Source organism: Diabrotica undecimpunctata, chromosome 1 (assembly GCF_040954645.1).
Source record: "Diabrotica undecimpunctata isolate CICGRU chromosome 1, icDiaUnde3, whole genome shotgun sequence".
NCBI classification, from domain to species: domain Eukaryota; kingdom Metazoa; phylum Arthropoda; class Insecta; order Coleoptera; family Chrysomelidae; genus Diabrotica; species Diabrotica undecimpunctata.
Window position 1 is genome coordinate 46101492 of NC_092803.1, and position 21409 is coordinate 46122900.

Genomic DNA, 21409 nt, shown 5'->3' on the forward strand with positions numbered 1-21409 from the left:
GTAAGATATTTTGTCTTTTTTAGCAGCTCTTGATAATAATAATTGTAAACACAATTGAAAGCTCGAGATAATGAATAGTTAACCAATAGCCCCTTTTATTGACTCCAACCCATCCAAAACATTTATATATATATATATATATATATATATATATATATATATATATATACAGGGTTAGTCATGAGGAACTTTACATACTTCTACCATATGTAGAGTCCCTCAGGGAGCATATCATGTGGCCACTAAAAAATGTCAACTCCTCTTCTTTATTGGGTGATTTGTGTAATTGACCATTTATTTCATTTTACTGTAGTGTTTATACGGCTCATTTGATTTTTTTAATTTTTGCAAGATACAGACTACTATCAAGCATTCGACTGGTATTAGCTAAACTAAAAATTCCAGGACTGGCTTTGGAAAAATTAATTTAGGGATTCGTATTAAATATTACACCCTGTATATATTTTTTTTTTAAATGCAATAAGTGATTTTTAAACTACATAGATAGCCAATGAAAACGACATATGCGACAATGTTGTCGCACTTTTATTAAATTTTTAGTGAACGATCAAATCTTACCAAAAATAGAACAACCATAATGAAGTATCAAATTATAAGGTAATTAATTTAAACAAATGTTATAAATTTCAAACATTTTAATTAAAATGATAAACTAAGTCACTGCACAACAAAAAACAATAACTACTAATAATAACGAAGAACAATTTAAAAAACAAACTAAAAATATGTACATAGTTATGATAAACCCATAAATTAGAACTGGAAAAGATACAATAATGGTAACAAAATAGGACCTGCACGTCCTATCCACCTGTTGCCATAAACATTATTGAGATGTTGTCTCACTGCCAGTAAAAAGTGTGGGGGTGCCCCATCATGCTGAAAATACATCCCTCGGATAGCAACGTTCGCGTTGGCAAGCAAATTCGGCAAAATATTTTGTAGAAAGTTCAAATAGACCTGCCCTGTTAAAGGACCATCAAAAAAGTGAGGACCTACTAATTGGTTATTTATGACACCAATCCACACGTTAACCGAAAACCTTAACTGAGAACGACGTTCTCGAATAGCATGGGGATTTTCTTCTGCCCACACATGTGAATTTCGTGAATTAATTATCCCGTCTCTGTAAAGTGGGCTTCATCTGTAAATAGTGTCCTGTATAGCGTTGGTCGATGATTGTTAATCCATCTACAAAATTCCAACCTATCGATCTCATTTCCAGCATGTGTAGCTGAACCATTTGAATGTGATATGGGTATAGATTATTTTTTTGTAAGACTCTACTTTTGATTGAGTAACATTGAGTTCTCGACTTACTTGTCTAGTGCTTATTGTAGGGTTTATAGTAACGGCGTCCGTAATGTCATCTTCCTGCGCTTCATCTACATGTCTTTCTGTTGTTCCACTAGGAAAAGTGCCATTTTCTCGCAAATAATTAAAAACATCCAAATGTTGGATGACTGGGAGTTCGACGATTAGGAAATCTCCTGCTATATTCTCTACTAGCAGCCCTACCATTCCCATTACAGAATCCATAAACAAATATTATGTCTGCATATTCTGTGGTCGAAAACTGATGTGGCATTTTGAACGAAAGTAACAAAAGCTCTACCAAAACTAACACAATGTACTTAACGTAGATATGACAGAAGAAATATGTATTCTTGTACACATAAATAACAATTGATAATGACAATAATGACAATGGGTATAAAATATCAAGAAACAAGAAATATGTTTGAAATTTATAACATTTGTTTAAATTAATACCTTATAATTTGATACTTCATTATGGTTGTTCTATTTTTGGTAAGATTTGATCGTTCACTAAAAATTTAATAAAAGTGCGACAACATTGTCGCATATGTCGTTTTTATTGGCTATTTATGTAGTTTGAAAATCACATATTGCATTTAAAAAAAAAATTATACAGGGTGTAATATTTAATACGAATCCCCAAATTAATTTTTCCAAAGCCAGTCCTGGAATTTTTTAGTTTAGCTAATATATATATATATATATATATATATATATATATATATATATATATATATATATATATATATATATATATATATATATATATATATATAGGATGAAGATGCTCTTTTTTTAGTTGTAGGTGTATATAGCTAATCATGTTATTTATTTTTAGTGTTAATTATTTTTGTTATTACAACCACTTCACCATCCAAGATTTAACATTGCCAAAACCGCTGGTTTTATTTTATAAAATTTTTTATCTTCTTCTTCAAGAACTTGTCTTCATATGTTCCAATCTGTCTCGTAATTTGCTTTTATTATTTTGAACTTATATCATACAATCTATCAACTATAATCACCTTAAAATTTAGTTTTTATTTGATTTAACAATAATGAAACTAAGGACTAAGCATTAAGTCCTGATTAAATGCTACTTTTACGTATGTTACAAGTTTTTCAGTTTCTGCTAAGTACCTGTGATAATATTCGTCTATTCATCTATTAGTTATTCCCTCTCATATTTTTATGTCGTCATGTAGGTAGTTATCTCCGAAGCAGCTTTATAGTATTTTAGTTTATATATCGTTAAACATTTTCTTTATTTTGTACATAGGTTTTATTAGGTTTTTTTAATATTGCTTTTCTATACATCTAACGTTAAGCTCATTTCCAGAATTTCATTAAGCAAACCTGTTTAAAAAGCATTCAAAAATTCATTTCTAGCTCTTTTTTACATTTTTTTCGTGTAATAATAGATTTTATTATTTCTTCTCAGGTACCTTTTAATCTAATTAAAATCTTTCACTTTCTTTGCTCTATATTTGGAAATTTTATATACATTTTTACCATACTTGATATTATTTTTGATCGGTAAAACTTTTGTTTCGTTTGACTTACCATTTGTTACCGCTAATTTCTGTTTCTTTGTGAAAACCTTGTAATTTCGAAGATCCACAAAAATATAATAAAAGATATAAAAAGAAAGAAAAGAAAAGAATTTCTTGGGCTTAGTTTCATAAAAATGGTTGTCTATAATAACACTATGATATTTTATTCATATTTTTTCGATGTTTCGGCAGGATATCCAAGCCATTTTAAAGAAATATTGACTTAAAAACATTTTATCAAAAGACATAATACGATTTAAACATAATCCTTGACTTACCAAGCATGGAAAAGTTGGTTGAAAACAAGTTTAGAATTAATTTAAATTAACAATAAGTTATTACTACATGTAAAATGTATTTTATATTTAATATATTGTTTGGTTTTTCATTTAAACACTCAATTGTTTTTACTTTAAAGACTTTCTAAAATTATTCCTTTGTCTATTTTAAATTAAATTGAAATAGGTATATCTTATTAAATTTTTGCCATCTATTTTATCGTTTATTGCATTGTTATTATTTTTTAATATCTATAGACTCTATGAGCTCTCTCTCTCTCTCTCTCTTTTCTGGCATGTTCATTTATTAGGATCTTAGTTTTGTCAAAATCAAATTTATGTTTGTCTACGTTTTCGTGTGTGTAAGAACGGTTGATTTTTTTTTCAAATTTGTGAGAACGTATTCTTGAGTTAAGTAGCTGACTGGTTTGTCCAATATATACCCCATCGCAATTTTAGCAGGGAATTTCATATAAAATATGCGATTTTTTTAACAAAGGGTGTTGTTAAATTATTTTCCAAAAGATTGTGCCATTTGTAAAAAACTGTAATATTATATGTATTTAGAGAGGAGATTTGCAAGTTGTTCTAATAAGCCTTTTTATAAGGAAGAGACATAGTTTTTTTTCCTTGTTATTTTTGCTGATATTCTAGTTATTGTAAAATGTATGGAGGCGCCGCTTGAAAGTATTTTTGATAAGGTGAGTATATATTAAGTGTGTTTTTATGACCTGAGGTCTATTGATAGGGTCAGATTATCTGATAGCTCTGTCGGCGAGGCCGATAACTATTGATTTACTTTGGGGATAATGAGAGTTGAAATTCAGATATCTCGACAACCAGGGTTTTTGGTGTACCATAAAGTAGTTAGAGTATTATTTTCTCTATGTAAAGTAAGATCCAAAAAATTGATTTGACAAGCCTCTTCAACTTCTAAGGTGAACTTTAATTTTTGGAGAAAGTTATTGAATTCATTTAAAAATGGTATATTGGAATATATTTTATTTACAACAATTTCTTCACAGTGCTCTAAAACTAACTGAGCGATAGCATTAGATATACTAGTACCCATAGCACATTCATTTGTTTGTTGGAAAATATGAGTGAGAAATAAGAGTGAGAGTTTAGAAATGGTGAGAGTTAGCAAAAGTGATAATATTTTTAACAAAAGATGGGAAATTCAAAGTCTAAGCGAACATTATTTCTTTATAATTCATTCATAAAACCACCAAAATATCATATTTGTATTTTTATTTTTCAAATACTTATTACGTGTTTTCGGGTATCTGTGAATAATAAATAAATCTTCTTTTGTTTTCTATTAAATCTTTTAAAAAAATTTGAGGTTGGTAATATAAATTAAACAAACTAATTTTTTGTATTTGTACTTTCTATTGGTAGCTATTCTAATTTGATTATAATTCTAATCTAATTTTTTTACAATTACTCGTTCCACTTTATCAGATGATTTGTATTTTTATATAATATAAAATTAGTATTTCTTGGGTTTAGGTTCAATAAGTAATGTTAAATTTGGAACTAGATTTTATTGTTCCATTTACATCAGCGTTTCGGCAGGTAATGATGAACTAATGATGTGTATGGATTCATATACAAAACGTCTTTTTAATAAAGGATGAAGCAGTAAGTATTTTTTGCTTCTATTTTTTAAATTTTGACCGACAAACCTCTAGTATTCTACTGAACTACATATGAGTAGAATAAATGTAAAATTCCTTGGTTAAATTTTTTTAAAACGTTTCAACGCTTTGCCATTTTTATTAAACACTTTCTTTTATTTTATGTTGTACATTTTATAAATATCAAAATGTAATACATAAAATAAAAAAAAGTGTTCATTGGAATAACAATGTTAAAATTGTTTTATTGATACTAGTTCATAATATTTTATATATGTAGCTAAATTGTATTTAGGTAAATTGCTTACCTTTGGTAGAAAGTAAATATTTTAAAACCATTTCGACGTAATGAGTAAAACTACAGTTGTCTTCAAATAATATATTTAAAATAATAAATGACAAACGTATATACTAGCAATAATTATAACATTTGAATGTTTTCGTTATCACAAAAATGATATTGAAATAGATCATTCAGGGTCCAATTATATTTTCATACAAAATATAAATAATAAAATATACAGAAATAACAATAAATACTATGTACAATTTACCTCAATATAATAAATACGCATTTCACTAAATGTCACGGTAGAAGAATCACTTTTCACTTTTAGGCCGTTCTTCTTTATCTAGGAGGTCGTATAGTGCGGAAATGTATGTTTGTGCCATCTGAAGTGTTTCGTACTTGGACAATTGCCTGTCTTGCCCCAGTTGTGGAAGAAAAGTCCTCAATCGATCAAATGCTTGGTTCAGATTCTGCATTCTACGTCTTTCTCTTGCATTAGCTGCCAGCCGTCTCTTTTTTATCACTATCGGTGTCACAGTATTCTTTTTTCTTACTATTTCAGAATTCAACAACTTATTTTCATCTGCGTAGCTATCGTAGCTGGAAGCCGTGCTCCAATCACTCGGCGAACCCACAGGAACCGGTATCATGTACGAATACTCGAATTGGTCGACGTAGTACTCCATATTTTCGGAAACTGATGTGATCTGTGCGAAGACAAAACGATTTTGATAATGAACCCACTACCTGTTGTTCTTTTATAGAGTGGCGGGCCGGCTAAGGGCCCCTACCCTTAGAGAGGGCCTCATTATTTCGAATTATTTTCCCAGGTATCGGCCAAAAATTATTTCAGGTATATATTGTTATATCAGGGAAGTGAAACAAATTTTGATATATTCGTAATGAGCTCGATGCTATTTAGCGGCGAGGGTTTAAGTGTATGGGGAAATTTTTTCACGCACGGATGTTATTAATTCTTCAGTATATACAGGGCAGCGAGTATATTATGCCATTTATTGATAGAACACATTTTTTAAATGTAATACATTACAATAATAAACAAAAATAAAAAAAATTAACGTAGTAGTAATATAATTTATTATTTTTATTGGAAATAAGCGACCATTTTACATGTCCTATGTCACAAGAAAATAGCTTTAAAACAATAGTAATAGTAATGTTTAAAAATATATTAAAAAAGTCAGTCACAATTTTAATCACTATATTTTTGTTCTGTTGAAAAACGGTTCCAAATAGCGAAATTCGTAATCTTTTGTATTTGTTTTTTTGGCTTTTTTGTAATGCTCTGAACTTTAAAAACTCTTAGATCTTGTCTTGGAAATACATATAGCATAGAGAAGAAGTAAAATGTAAAATAGAGAAGGCTAGGAGTGCATTCAACAACATGGCCAAACTCTTTAAAAGCCACAACCTTAATCTGGAGATAAAAGTAAAGCTTCTACGATGTTATATCTTCTCGATATTATACTAAGAAGTTGAATCCTGGACACTCACTGAAGCAATGGAGAAAAAACTTGAAGCCTACGAGATTTGGCTATACAGAAGAATCCTAAGGATATTATGGACGGACAAGTGATGCAAACGATTAAAAGGAGAAAGTTAGAATATCTCGGACACATAATGAGAAACGGCACTAAATACAGATTACTGAAAATAATCCTTCAAGGGAAAGTATTCGGACAACGAGAAATTGGGAGAAGAAGAGTATGGTTAAAAAATCTGAGGAAATGGTTCTCCATAACAACAACTAATCAGTTAAAATTTAGGTAAGGCAGAGGTACAATACCGAATTTTTATTATAAGACAGCTGATGAAAAATATAGAAATAAAGATAGAAACACTCATATGGTATTCATTGATTTTAAGAAAGCATATGATAGAGTTCCTTGACGTATTTTGTGGTAAGTACTCAATAAAAAAGGAGAACCCGGTGAGTATATTATGCAAATTGTGGAAAATATGTATGAGAGAGTAACAACTAGTGGAAATATATGTAGGTATCGGAGAGATTGATAATTTTCAAGTGAAAGTAGAATTAAATCAGCTTTTAATGCTTAGTCCTTGCTTATTCTATTTTGTGTTGGACCAAATCTACCTCTAATGGCGCTGGGTGGATTGAGAAGCTCGTCGATTTCGCAGTCGATCCTAAAACCGAAAAAAGAGAAGGGTTACAAGGAAGGCTCGCAACCTGCTTTGGTAAAAGAAGAAAGAGCTCTCATAGCTAGTAGTAAAGCCTTGGATTTGACTGGATTAAACAACGATGAGCCAACGAGAACAAGACTAAATCAATGAACACAGAAACCGAGAGTACAAACAAACTTGACATCACCAGACTTAAAAGAAAGGTAGAGGTAATAGCAAATTGAAAATTACATATTAATAAACAACAGCAAGTATAAAAACGATCGAACAACATGAACGATTCAAAAACCAGATCAGCAACACGAAATATCTAAATGGCAGATTCTTCTTATTCTTCGTATGTTAGGCCTTAAGGCCAGTTTTTTCCGGTCTGATTTCGGACCATTGGTTGTAGGCATCCTTCAGTATTTGATATTATTACTGCGTCATCTGCGTAGCAAAGAATCTTTATTGCGCTGTTGCCCATTTTGCACCCTGTTCCTGACATTTTTACTAATTCTATTAGTTTATCCATTATCAAGTTAAACAACGGGCTCAAGCTATATCCCTGTCACTTGATTAAACGTTGACTTCCTCCATTACTTCGGTTCCGATTCTTATTCTTGTTTTGTGGTCATAGTTAATATCCTTTATTATCTGTTATAGTGCTGTTATAGTGTTTCTGTATAAAAGTGTAATCACATCTTGTAGTCTACTACAATCGAAGGCTTTAGTAAGGTCTATAAAACACATAAATGCAGGTGTATTAAATTCTAATGCTTTCTCTCCTATTTGTCTTATTATGAATATGGTATCGACAGTTGATCTGTTACACCGCAACCTTTGTTGCTCTTCGCATATTTGATACTTTTCAATTATTTTCTCAGCAAGTATCTTAGTCAAGAGTGGAGACCACGGGCTGATAAGCGAAGCCGAGGAAGACCCCCAACTCGATGGACCGACGACCTCAAAACAATCGTGACCAATTGGATAGCAGAGGCGCAGAACAGAAGCAGATGGAAAAGTCTAGAGGAGGCCTATGTTCAACAATGGACAACTTAGGGCTGATTGGTGATCTTAGTCAATAATTTTAAACTGGTGTCAAGTAACCTAATAGTTCGATAGTTAGATGGGTCATTTTTGTCCCCTTTTTTTGTGTATACTTGATTTGCATTCCGTTGGTATGCATTTCATTTCAAGGATCTTTTGAAATAGTCTCAGAATAGTTCCTGTTATTGCTCTTCCTCTATTGTTCTCTCTATTTTCGTCCTTGTAAAGCGGTTCTATATCATTTTTCCATCGTTCTCCTTGTGCACTGTACATGCTGTTATACTCGTTTATAGCTAAAAAAAGACAGATTCTTACAAGTAATTATCAAATTACAAAAGGGAAAGTCCACGCAATAAGAATATGCACCTGATACGAGCAAATCTCAGACGGAACTATATATCTTTTATTAAAACTTACAAACAGCATATGACATACCTACAGGGTAAGAAACAATAATTTTAGGGGATTTTAAAGCAAGAATTGGCGATAAAGTTATACCAAGAATCAAAAAACGATTCAATTAAGCAAGAATAAACTAGAGCGGTGAATAAATAATACAACTATGTACATAAAATAAACTAAGAATAAACAATACCTTCTACCCACACAAACCTCAACATAAATATACATCCGAAAATACATGAGGACAAAAATCAGCAATAGACTATTGCATATACTTACGAACAGAAACATCCATTCATCAAGCATATAGGATCCTTGGAAGATCTCTAGCCTCAGCAAACTGTGGAACCAATCATAAGCTTATGCTGGCCAAAATACAAACAGCCATGCAACGATTACTTCATAAACCCATCGAATATACAAACAACCTCAACATAAAAATCTTTATTTTTACTGAAAAAATTGCTTTTCATAAAATACGAGAGTCCGATGATATTGAAACGGGATGGACAAAAATAAGAATCAATTTACTAGGTGCAGCACAGGAAGCACTTTAAAGAAAACCCACTAGAAGGAGGAACACGAAATACAAAGCCTTGGTTCTCACAAGAAGTTAAAATACTAGCCGAAGAGAAACGAAAATCATATCTATATTTTAGTTCAAATAAAACAACGTACCTATAATTAGTATAAAAATGTAATTAATAGAGTTAATGAGTGGATTCAAGAAATGAAAAGAGAATATTGTCACACATTTTCGAGCGATATGAAACACGACCTATACGAAGGCAAAACAAAAATATGGCATCTACTGAGAACCAGAAAATAATGAGTATATAAAACTTACAAGAATGACATCAGAAGAATGAGAACATTTCCAGAACCTCTACAGTGTAAAACAACAAGATAACAGAGAAAACATACCAGGAGGACGAGAACCCCAAACAACATACCAATTGTATCATTCTGTTAGAGAAAGTAAAGCAAATTACGAGGAAACTAAAGAGCAAAAAGGCACCAGGAATGGATAAAAATGAAAACAATTTAAAAAAAAGACGAAAGAAGAGTAACCCACAAAACTACCGAGGTATTACCTTGATGAGTACGATACTAAAACTTTTCACCAAAATTCTAGCTGAGAAAGTAATGTCAAGAGGAATCTGTGAAAAACAGCAAGATTTCAGAAATAATAGGTTGACTAGAGATGCAATATTTTTAATCCGCCAAACAGCAGAAAAAGCCATCAAATTTAACAAGGTACCTTTCATGTTCTTTATTTGCTAAAATAAGGCCTTCGTTAAAGTTGAAATACCTGATATAACAACTGTCTTACACAAGAGAAACATTTATTCCAAAATAATAAAAGTAGTTGAAGAACTGAATACCGAGAATTACACATACGTAAGAGTGGAAAATAAGTTAAGGGCAATAGAATACAATGATAACAGGGTGACAGCGTCAGGCCCGTATTATTTAATATCATAAATAAATAAAAAAGTATGAAGATACCTTGGACAGCAAGGAAAACTAATAAGTAATAACTAAGTAGGGTCAACAAAGATAGAGAATTGAAGAAGAAGATAAATTAGGTAAAACAATCTGGACAAGAATACAGAATGAAAAGCAAGGACATTAAAAAAGTATGTTATCCAGACTAAGTACGTTATTATCTTAGAAGGTGAGGATAACTTAAAGACTTCTCTATAAGTTCTAGAAAACAAATTAAAACATGCAATTATCTATAAGGAAGACAAAAGCACATACAGTATCTGAAGAATCTAAAAGATGTAAACTTTCAATCTACAATCAGAGCATAGAACAAGTAATGGCATTCCAAAACTTGGGCGTAAATATAACAAGTGACATAAATCTATAAGAAAAAGTAAGGTAAAAAATAACAAAGGCATCACTAAAATAAAGAAATCGTACACACATATTTTGGAGAAATAAGCACCAGAAGTAAAGTAAGAGTCTATAAGACAGGCGTAAGACTGATCATGACCTAGGCAATAGAGAGCAGAGCCAGAAATACAACAACGAAGAGAATGATAAAAATCAAGCTAATGCCAACGTTAAGAGAAATAGCAGGATATACTACCTATGACTCTCTGACCATAAAAGTAATGAAGAAGTAATAGAGACATGTAACATCCAAGACGTAGTACGATAGGCAAAAAACAGAAGAAGACAATGAAGAGACCATTTTAACGGAATGTCAGACGATCTGTTAGCCAAAATTGCTGTGACAAAAGTAGAAGTCTAAAATTGTGAGATCTGGATATCTAATTAATCAATCTATTAACACTAATATAACATACATAATATACAGATCCTACCACTGCTGACATATGGGTCAGAACAATGGACCATCTCCAAAACAGACGTAAATCGTCTGCTCCTCTTCGAAAGGAAGATACTAAGCAATCTGAGAGAACGGTATTTGGAGAAGGCGATATAATTTTGAAATGTACAAGAAGTATAAAGAAATAGTTAATGGTAGAGATATAATATCTTTCATAAAAAAGTAGGCTTAGATAGATAGCCACACGTATCACCATGAATCAAAAAATAATAATTTAAGAAAGTCCTTTTGCCAAGTAAAAGTAAAAGAAATAAAATATTTCCGTGAGGACGTAACCTAATTTTGGTACTTACCAGTTCCTGGCTCTCGGGAAAAAAAGAAACAAGATTTCAGATCCTAGGTTCAATTTCCTACTTTATCCTTCTGCTCCTTCTTCTTCATCACCCCAGATATCAGACAGTGTACCTCTTTCCATTCTTTCTCCTCTCATCATCATATTAACCATGTTTCATTCATCCAGCCCCAAATTTAAATTTTAAGTATTTAGGATCATTATTACAGAGTAATTTGAAAATAAATGGAGATGGAAGACATGAAAGGAATGAAAGGAGGCGAGTGGTATGTTGTGGAACAGAAAGGTTCCAAAAAAACTATTAGGAAAACTATGTAAAACTGCCATCAAAACAGCTATAATGTACGGAAGAATATGTTGGATAGTTAAAAAGAAAAAAGAACAACGAATACCTATAGTGGACATAATGTTGCTTATATGGATGAGTGGAGTCACAAAAAAGGATAAAATAGAATATAAAATAGAATAAGTATATTAGGATCAGTCTAGTGGAGGCATCAATTAAGTTTTTGGAAAAAGAAAGAGAGGTATACTAAAGTGGGAGATGCTTCAGCAGGACATGTTTGTAAAAGAGGTGGATGCTAATATAATATATAATATACAATTTATAGCTAAAAGTAATTAGGAAAGTCGATACTGAATAGGAATAAAGATAAAGAAAATGATATAGGTGTTGTGGTGTAGGCCAAATACTTTAAATGGTTTGTAAATTTAAAATAAAAGAAAACATTTTTTATTAAAAATAAATACAATTAGGTAATATCTAACCAATAATAATCATGAAAACAATTTGGGGAGAAAATATAACAGCGTAGCAAAGGTAAATTCTAGGTATTCTACAAAGTATTTAATTTCTTTAGGAATAAAAACGAAACAAATGTAAAAATGTGAAATCTATAGATGGCAAGATACAAAGTTCAAATGAAATTATAATGGAAATTGCCATCAATCTGCTTTTTATGTATATTTCTCAAGCTATTTTTATATTATGCAATTTTAATACTATGCAAGAGGCATGCAAGACCTAATGTAACTGCGAATGCCCACTCCAAAATTCAATACAAAATCTGTGCTAGACGAAAAATTAGAACGTCTTATTTTCCATGCTATTTTGATGCAATCTTTTGTCAAAGTTCATGTTGCCATATAGCAAAATTTATAGCTTAAAATAAAACCTAATCTTATTGTATAAGTGTAAACGTTATTTTTTTTTTGCTTATTGGCTTGACTTAAAACCTTTAGCCAGAAAATTACATATGAATATTAGTATTCATTCACACAGGATTGTACAAGGAGGACACTTTTCACGCTCAGGGATTCATCAGAGCGGCTTTATTTTAACAAACAAGACATAAACCACGGTTAAGGTGGGCAACATATATGGTAAACATACAAAGGAAATGTACATGCATACGATCAATTTTAAACTCATACCTTTAATTTAATTTTTTCAAGAAATATCATAATGATCGTAAAATTTTTTATATTGTCTTCACTTAATAGAAGTAAACGTTATTTATTAGATGTGATAATTTGTGATTTACTTATATTTGAATATATTTAATGCTGGACTGAAATTTTCAAGTGAAATATCTAAAGTTAATGTTTGATATATTTTTTCTGTTGGTAACAGTGAAAGTGGTATTTCAGAATTGCACAAAAATAGCTTTTATGTAAACAAATCAGCTAGGTAACGGATTTGCCATGCAAGAAAGACTTACATAGCATTAGACTTGCACGGCCTAAATGTAAAGCTACCTTTATAGAGCTCCAAGTTATATTACCTTCTTCAGATGCCGTTTTCATAGATTGCACCACATATTCTTCTTAAGATCTTTCGTTTAACGATAAGTAGAAGCCTCTTATCTATTTTAAAAACAATCCAAAATAATGTTTTGTTTGCTGTTCGCTAGTAATATCCTACTTTTTATTTCCCCTACGTGGACTTACTTTATCTTGTCCAGATATGTCATTCATAAAATTTCGGCCCAGTATCGGGCTACGTCAGTTTCAAGCATACAGGGTACATCAATTAGAACAGTTTCTGCATATAAGAAGATGTTCCATATTCTGTGTTTCTCCACAGTCACAGTTCACATCATCTTGTTCTATTTTTTCCCATTTTGCCATGTTTCATTTTACTGGAGCAACCCACGTTCTTATCTTATTTATAGTTCTCCACGTTTTAAAGTCTAGTTACTGGTTGTTCCATTGAACCTGAGGAAGAGGAAAATACTCAGGCGGTTTATCCTGCACTGTTCCAAGGAAGCTTTTCCTGGATTTTAGTGGGAAGCTTTCGTGGTGTTCGAAAGCTTTGTACAGGGCATGCCGCTCGTCAGCGATCTGTTTAATTTTCTCTATGTGCTCTGCAAAACCCGCTGTATTATATGGATTTGAGAGTGGCGTTGGTTCCATGCACCCCGTTACTATCCAGCATGTCTCATTTAGCGTAGTATTAACTTGTTTGGTGTGGGCAGATCTGCCCCAAACGGGGCACGCTTATTCAACAGTTGAGAAACACAGTGCCTGTGTCGCTGTTCTTAAAACGCCAGGACGTACACTGGTTTGTGTGTTTTAATATATTACCATCACAGGCATTTGAAGTTTTAACGGGATTGGGTCTCAGGAAACTCTGTAGGTAGTACGCTGTCATTGTTTTTAAGGCAGTATCGAGTTTCTTGTCCACTTCTTCAAAACTATTTCCTTGAGCACATATTACAAGATTGTCAGCATAGAGGAAGTGGTTGGTTTCGGTTGCCGTAGATTGGTCGTTTGTGTATATATTGAAGAGCATTGGTGCTAAAACACTTCCCTGTGAGAGGCCATTTTTTGAACTCTCCGCCTACTTACTTTACCCTCCAGCATATCGAAAAAACGTCTGTGTTGCAGTAAGGAATATACGACCTTAACCAGATGGTGGTCATTGAGAGTGTCGTATAATTTGCGGAGCAATGTTTTTTGCCTTACTGTGTCATAGGCTGCTGTCAAATCTGCAGAAGCAGCCCAAGTTTTTTTTCAAAGCCCTCTTTAATGTGTTCTGTTAGTGCGAGGACTTGACCGGTGCAAGATTTGCTGGGTCTGAATCCTCCTTGTTGTGGAATAAGGTGCTTGTCGATATTTTTTTCTATTCTGGCGAGTACGAGTCTCTTGTATAGTTTGAAAAAGTGACACAACAGCGAAATAGATCTATAGCTACTTCCTGAATATAGAATCTTTTCCTGGTTTTAACAAGGCTATTACTTTAGATTTCCTCCATTTAGTTTTTTGCTCCTTGGTCTATATACTTGATTTTTTTACTGCATATATCATCGACACCTGCAGCTTTCCCGTTTTTTAACCTGTTCATACCGTCGTGAAGTTCTTTTAGTGTAAAAGGAGTTCCTAGGTGGTTTGTTTTCGAATCCAATCTTCTTCTATTATAGTGTTTTGGTCCTTATATCGGTTTATAGTTCTTGCATTCATAAGGAGTTTAGCAGCGACTTGATTTGCTGTAACCTTACAAGGGGGTTTATGTTCTTTTGGATCATTGCTAAGTTTTTTACAAGATTCCATGCTATTTTGCTACTATTTGTTATGTCCATATTTTCCAGGGTCTCAATCCACTTTTCCTGTCTGGCTTGACTTAGCTGTTGGAGTGTACTGATCCGCAGTCAACCGTTTCTTGGCTAAAATGGTCAGTGGAATAGAGGGTTATGTATGTTCTTATTAGTTCGTTGGACTCGCTGGACATCTCGGGAACATATTGTTGTCTACATCCTCTGGGGATAGCTTTTCTAGACACATTTTTGAGTACCTCTACAAATTTTTCGTAGTTCTCTACTTTTGGTTCAAGACGTAGCAGTTCAGAATCTAGCATGTCTGCATACTTTTGCCAGTTTGCCTTTTTGAAGTTAAATCTCCTTCTGAATGAAATAGCTTGTGGTCTGACAATTGGCAAGATATTTATACCAATTGGTATATGCTGAGTTTTTGGTATGGGGCCATATACTACTTTGGTACATCGGTCTTCGAGGTTATTACTTGAAAAACAGATATCTGCGTTATATCCTCTTTTCCAAACTTTGCTCTGAAAAGATTGTGGAAGTTTAGGATCATGGATTAACATGAAGCCACTCGTTTCGGCCATGCTTCTACTGCTTCTCCATTTGCGTCCGAATTTGCATAGCCCCAGAGTAAACTGTGACTGTTAAAGTCTTCCAGTACAAGCTGATTGGCTTGTGATTGGAAGTTAGTTAGGGGTGAAAATATAAAAGGCTGGTTTGGGGGCTTGTATACCGAGGATATTGTGAATTTTTCGATCTCAATGGTTATTATCTCTACGTGGAGTTATCAGTGTTCATAAGAAAGCCTTAATACATGAATTTGTTCACAATATCAACGTGATATTGCCCTACACTAAAATGTTCCTGAATACCAACATATGGCTTTTTAAGATGGATGAATACCATATGAGTGGCTGTTACTTTATTTTAATATTTTTGCATCAGGTACCTTTTAAAGAAAATTGCATCTGTTGCATAAATTTAAACTGATTTTCGGATATTTCGGTTTTTTCGCATATCCGTCTATCATATTTTAATGATACAAATAATTAGTTTTGTGGCCTTGTAATTTATGCATTGTTAAACATGTTATTTGTTTTTATATGCACGTACTGCGTTTTTTGTTAAGCCACCGAGTAAATTAAATCTTAATTAAATTTTTTAACGGTATTCCCACAAAACCGTTTATCTTCCCCTTAGAAATCATAATTAAACACTTTAACACCTTGACATTTTAATAATTGATTTACCTTTCCATCAAACCGATATACAAATTTTGATAAACGTGAAAACTCTATTTAGTTGTCAACCCTTACGAAGTTTTGTCAGTTAGCTGCCGGTGCCGGGGTGCCAGAGCTTACGCATTAACACCTTTTTCATAATTAGTACCTGCGAACGTGTATTTACTGAATATTTTGTTAATATTTAGGGGTGACTTAAAGATTATGTTGAAAAGTCCAGTCAGATAATATCAGGTTTAATGAATAGGCCAGAGTTGCGTGATTTTTACATAATAATTGGTTGTACTGGTGATTCCGGTTGATGATTATATTTATAGTTTTCAAATTGTAATCATGGAGTATCTTCCTTCATATAGTGCCAATTTGTTCGATGTTTCGTTATGAGTTTTATTTAGAATGTCTATGTTTTTAATGTTAATTTTATGAGTTTCTTATGTTTTACCTTCTTTCTCCATTGTATCATATCAGTGATCAAACTGCGATTCTCCTTCTTCTTTAAGTGCCGTCTCCCAATCAGAGGTTGGATATAATCATCACTAGGGAGCGGATTTATATGCTATCAATTTTGGGGTGTATACTAGTTCGCTCCCGCGGTCAGATTTTAATACCCCACAGAAAAGGAGCATAGGTAAATTCGCTCCGGCCATATATTTCTTAGAAAAGATATTTGATGAATGTCTTCTCAAACTTTGTATTTACTTTAATATTGTTCTGCAGCTATTTTCTTGTGGCATGTTAAAGTAATTGCTATTTAAATGGGAATGAGCCACGAAATACCAATTTTGAGAACGATTTCCGAAGTGGAAATTGAAACGTCAATAAACGTACTTTAACCTTTAATTGTGGCTTATTCCCATTTAAATAGTAATTGTATTTACCTATTAATACAACACTACCATCATTGTTTAAAAAAGAATGAACCTTTTTTAAACAATGCATAACACTACTTCTTACTTAAAAAAATATTAAAATTATAACGATAATATCACTAAAGTATTATGATGTTAGAGCTCATATTCCCTTGTTCAATATTTTATTGGGTTTTTCCGTATCAGAAGTTGCAATTGATATATTTCTTTGAAAAGATTGGTAGGTAATTAGTAGTCTACCTGAAATTTTATGATAAGAAATAGGGGTGGTGCGAATCTTAACATTATTACTTTAGTTTCAGTTTGAATGTCGTTATACCTAGTTCATGATGGAGAAATCTGAAGTAAGTGAAATGTTAAGTGAAAAGGGCAAGTCAATGTTAGTTATTGACAATTAGAGATAGTGCAAGCACTCCTGACCACGGCGCAGTAGACGAAATTTGGTTTAGTCCCCACTTCCATGCAAAACGCATTGTACTGTGCACTATATAATTCCACTTACAATAGAACCTTTCTGCCTTTACGTGAATTTGACTCCGCCTTCGCGCAGCTCCATGGTCAGGAGTGTTTGTTTTACCTATACAAGTATAACTTCCATAAAATGCTTTCTAATAATATCAAACGTTGGCAGTGTGTAGAAAGAAGTTCCAAGCATTTGTTAAAACTTTAAATATTTGTAACAGTGTAGTCGAATGTAGTCATAACCATACCCATGAAAGTTCATCAAAAACAGTGTTAAACCGGCAAAAATTAAGTAATAGTGTTAAGCGGAAGACAATGGATGATTTGTGTGAAAAAACATTGAAGTTAATACAGAGCGAAATTAAACAAACAGGCACTAAAAGTCTTACTGTGGAAGATGTACATTTGATTAGAAATAATATTTATAATGGCAGAAAACAAGTTATTCCCAAAATTCCGAAGTGCGCGCAGAAAGTACATGACTCGTTAAACTACGTGGAACTGCCAACCAACCAAAAAGAACAATTTTTATTGAAAAATGATCTGGTAAAAAAATTTGTTGCTTTTTCTTGTGTATCTAACTTAACATTTTTAAGTAAATTAGACAACAAGTTCCATCAACAATTTAAGTTGATGGAACTTTTAAATATTGCACTAAATTTTGTATTCAACTATTTACAGTTCACGGACTCGAAAATGGACACTATGTGCCGTTGGCATTCTTTTTGCTTTCAAATAAGTTAACAAACTCATATGTGACTGCCTTAAATTGTTTAAAGACGGAGTGTCAAAAATTGAACTTAAATTTTAGTCCCAATGTTGTGTATGCCGATTTCGAAAAAGCGATCCATGCAGCTGTAAGTGAAGTGTTTCCATCTGCGAAAATAAAAGGATGTAGGTTTCATCTCGGACAATCATGGTGAAGAAAAATTCAAAAAGTTGGTCTGGCTACTGAGTATTTAAACGACAATGAAGTCAGACAATACCTTAGATATATGATTGGTCTACCTTTTCTAGATCCATTAGAAGTAGTTTTGCTTTAGACTTTAGTGAAATATTACCAGCACAACACCAAGCCATACAACAATTTGCTGACTACTTGGTGAACAACTATATTTCTGAAGAGGCAGACTTCCCTCCTGAGATGTGGGCGGAAAACAGTTCATCACTTGAGCGTACAATCAATGCCTGTGAAAGTTTCCATTCTAAATTTAATTCATTATTTTACAATCCGCGCCCTAATATATTTCAATTTCTAGAAGTTTTAAAAGATATTCAAATTGACACTTATATAAAAATACGAAGTTCTGTGAAAACAAAAAAAGTGTACCGAAAAGTACCTAGAGCGTCAAAAATTTGTTGATCACAAAATAGCAGAATTAAAGCAAAATAAAATTGGTAGATTTGATTTTGTCAAATGTATTTCATTTAGATTTCTAGCGAAATAAATGCCTCGTTTTAATTTATATTTGTTTAATTTTGTAATGGTAGAGAATATCCGATACTATGTTAGTTTTTACACTTGTATTGCTTTCTTATTATACCTATATTTTAGAATAGGCACAAAAATTATTTTAGTAATTTTTAAAAACAATTCAACATTTCTAATATAACTTCTAAATCAATCACTAACATTTTTCAAAATACATAACAGTAATGAGCGCGCTAATAACCGGCAAAATAGCGCAAAAGATGGAAAACATATTAAGTTGTGAGATAAATAGAAATGAAACTAGTGGAGATGGGAAATTTAGCGATAGAGCCTATAAATTTATATTTCATTAATTGTTTCCCACCTTTAGACATAAGAGTTTGGAAACTACCGCTGTGACAGTGACAGTTTTAGTTGACATGCTTCTCTGATACGTCTAAAGCTGGGAAACAGTGAACAGAATGTAAATTTATAGGTTTTTATCGCTAAATTTCTACTAGTTTCATCTCTTTTATTTTACAACTTCATATGTTTTCCATATGCAAAGCAAAACAAATACAACACAATGACCTTCGAATTATAACAAATCTATATTATAAACAGCAGGCACACGTACGCATTAATGAACACACATCAGAAGAGTTCGAAGTTAAAAGAGGAGTGCGACAGGGGTGTGTATTGTCACCACTACTATTCAATGCATACTCTGAAGAAATTATGAAAAGAGCTCTTAGGGAGAAACAGCAGGAATCAAGGTCAATGGAACACCAATTAACAACATTAGATATGCGGACGATACTATCATAATAACAGACAACCTCCGAGACCTCCAAAAGCTAATGAACAAGATAGTTGAGTATGGAGAGGAATATGGATTATCAATAAACACCAAGAAAACCAAATTTATGAGGATATCAAAAACCCAAAATAATGGTGAAAGCCTGACAATTAACGGTAGTGCTTTAGAACAAGTTGAAAACTACCACTATCTTGGCACAATAATTAATCACACAAACGATTACTCCAAAGAAATCAAAGTTCGAATAGAGAAAGCACGTACAAACTTCAATAAAATGAGAAAGGTACTTTGTGCAAGAGAACTAAAATTGGACTTGAGAGTTAGGCTGGCAAGGTGCTATATTTTCTCGACTCTGCTTTATGGGATAGAAGCATGGACACTTAACGCGTCGACTGCTAAAAAGTTGGAAGCATTTGAAATGTGGGTGTATAGAAGAATCCTGAAGATATCATGGACCGAGCATGTAACAAACAACGAAGTCATGAGAAGAATCAACAAAAGAATGGAAGTATTGGAAACCATCAAGACACGAAAGCTGCAATACCTGGGGCATGTTATGCGTAATGAGAGATACAACCTACTTCAATTGATTATACAAGGGAAAATTCAAGGGAAGAGAAGTGTAGGAAGAAGAAGAATCTCATGGTTGCGTAACTTGAGGGAATGGTACGGATGCACATCAATTGAACTATTCAGAGCAGCAGCATCTAAGATCAGAATAGCCATGATGATTGCCAACCTCCGTCGCGGAGATGGCACGTGAAGAAGAATGTTTTCCATCGTTTGCGTTATTTTGCCGGTTATTAGCGCGCTTATCACTGTATTTATATAAATATGTAACTACCAATATTTGGTATAATTTCTAATATAAAATACAAAAGCCCCAGTACCTATTTTCCTGGTGTTAATTTTTCTAGATCTTAATAGATAAATACTTAAGGAGCGAACTAGTATGTAATTAAGAGGGTTTTTTGACCTTGGGAGCGAACTAAACCGTATTCACTTTACAAATTCCCAATCGTCAATAGAACCACGTGTAAGTCAAACAGGGTCGTACTGATGTACGACCTATGTATCATATGATTTTTAAAAATATTTACGTTTGAAACTGTTAGTGTTAGAATTTCTTGAAATTTAATCATTATATCACAATTAAACTAAACTCTAAAAAATAACACGACCAGTAAATAACTTAACAATAACTATAACCTAAATATAACACCACAATATATTAACTTAAAAATCAACACGATACAATTTGAATTTAAAATGCTGGCAAGTTGGTATCTGTAACATGAGAATCTGTCTCGCTTAAGGTAATAAATTATATTTAATAGCTTCTTGACGAATGAGATGGCGAATATCAACACGTGCTCATGTTTAATGATGGGAATTTAGTGTGCTCCGCAATTTTGATAAAATATGCTCATACATATATGTAGTAAAAAATTACGAAATATGTGGAAGATATGCACAGTAATTCAAAAAAGTGCATTTTGAGAAACCACATATTTTCTGTTCTATTCTAGTGGATTTTATAAATATTATCTTTTAAACAAAAACATTATTTTTTTACAAAAACTAATATATTGTTATAGTCATAAATATTTATACACAAGTGAATAAAAGCCATATTTATGTACCTACATATTTATTTATATCTTTAATGACAAATAGGAATTAAACAAAAAAGTTCAGTCTTTAGAACAACATAT

The 21409-nt window shown here is 32.4% G+C and overlaps 1 protein-coding gene across 1 annotated transcript; it reads right to left on the reverse strand.

The window, feature by feature from the left end:
- Window positions 1–5412: 5412 nt before the first annotated feature.
- On the reverse strand, window positions 5413–5787 carry LOC140443380 (protein atonal-like). The gene has a single exon (XM_072534648.1). It carries the CDS (start codon window positions 5785–5787, stop codon window positions 5413–5415), a length of 375 nt encoding a protein of 124 aa, XP_072390749.1.
- Between the last annotated feature and the right edge of the window lie 15622 nt (window positions 5788–21409).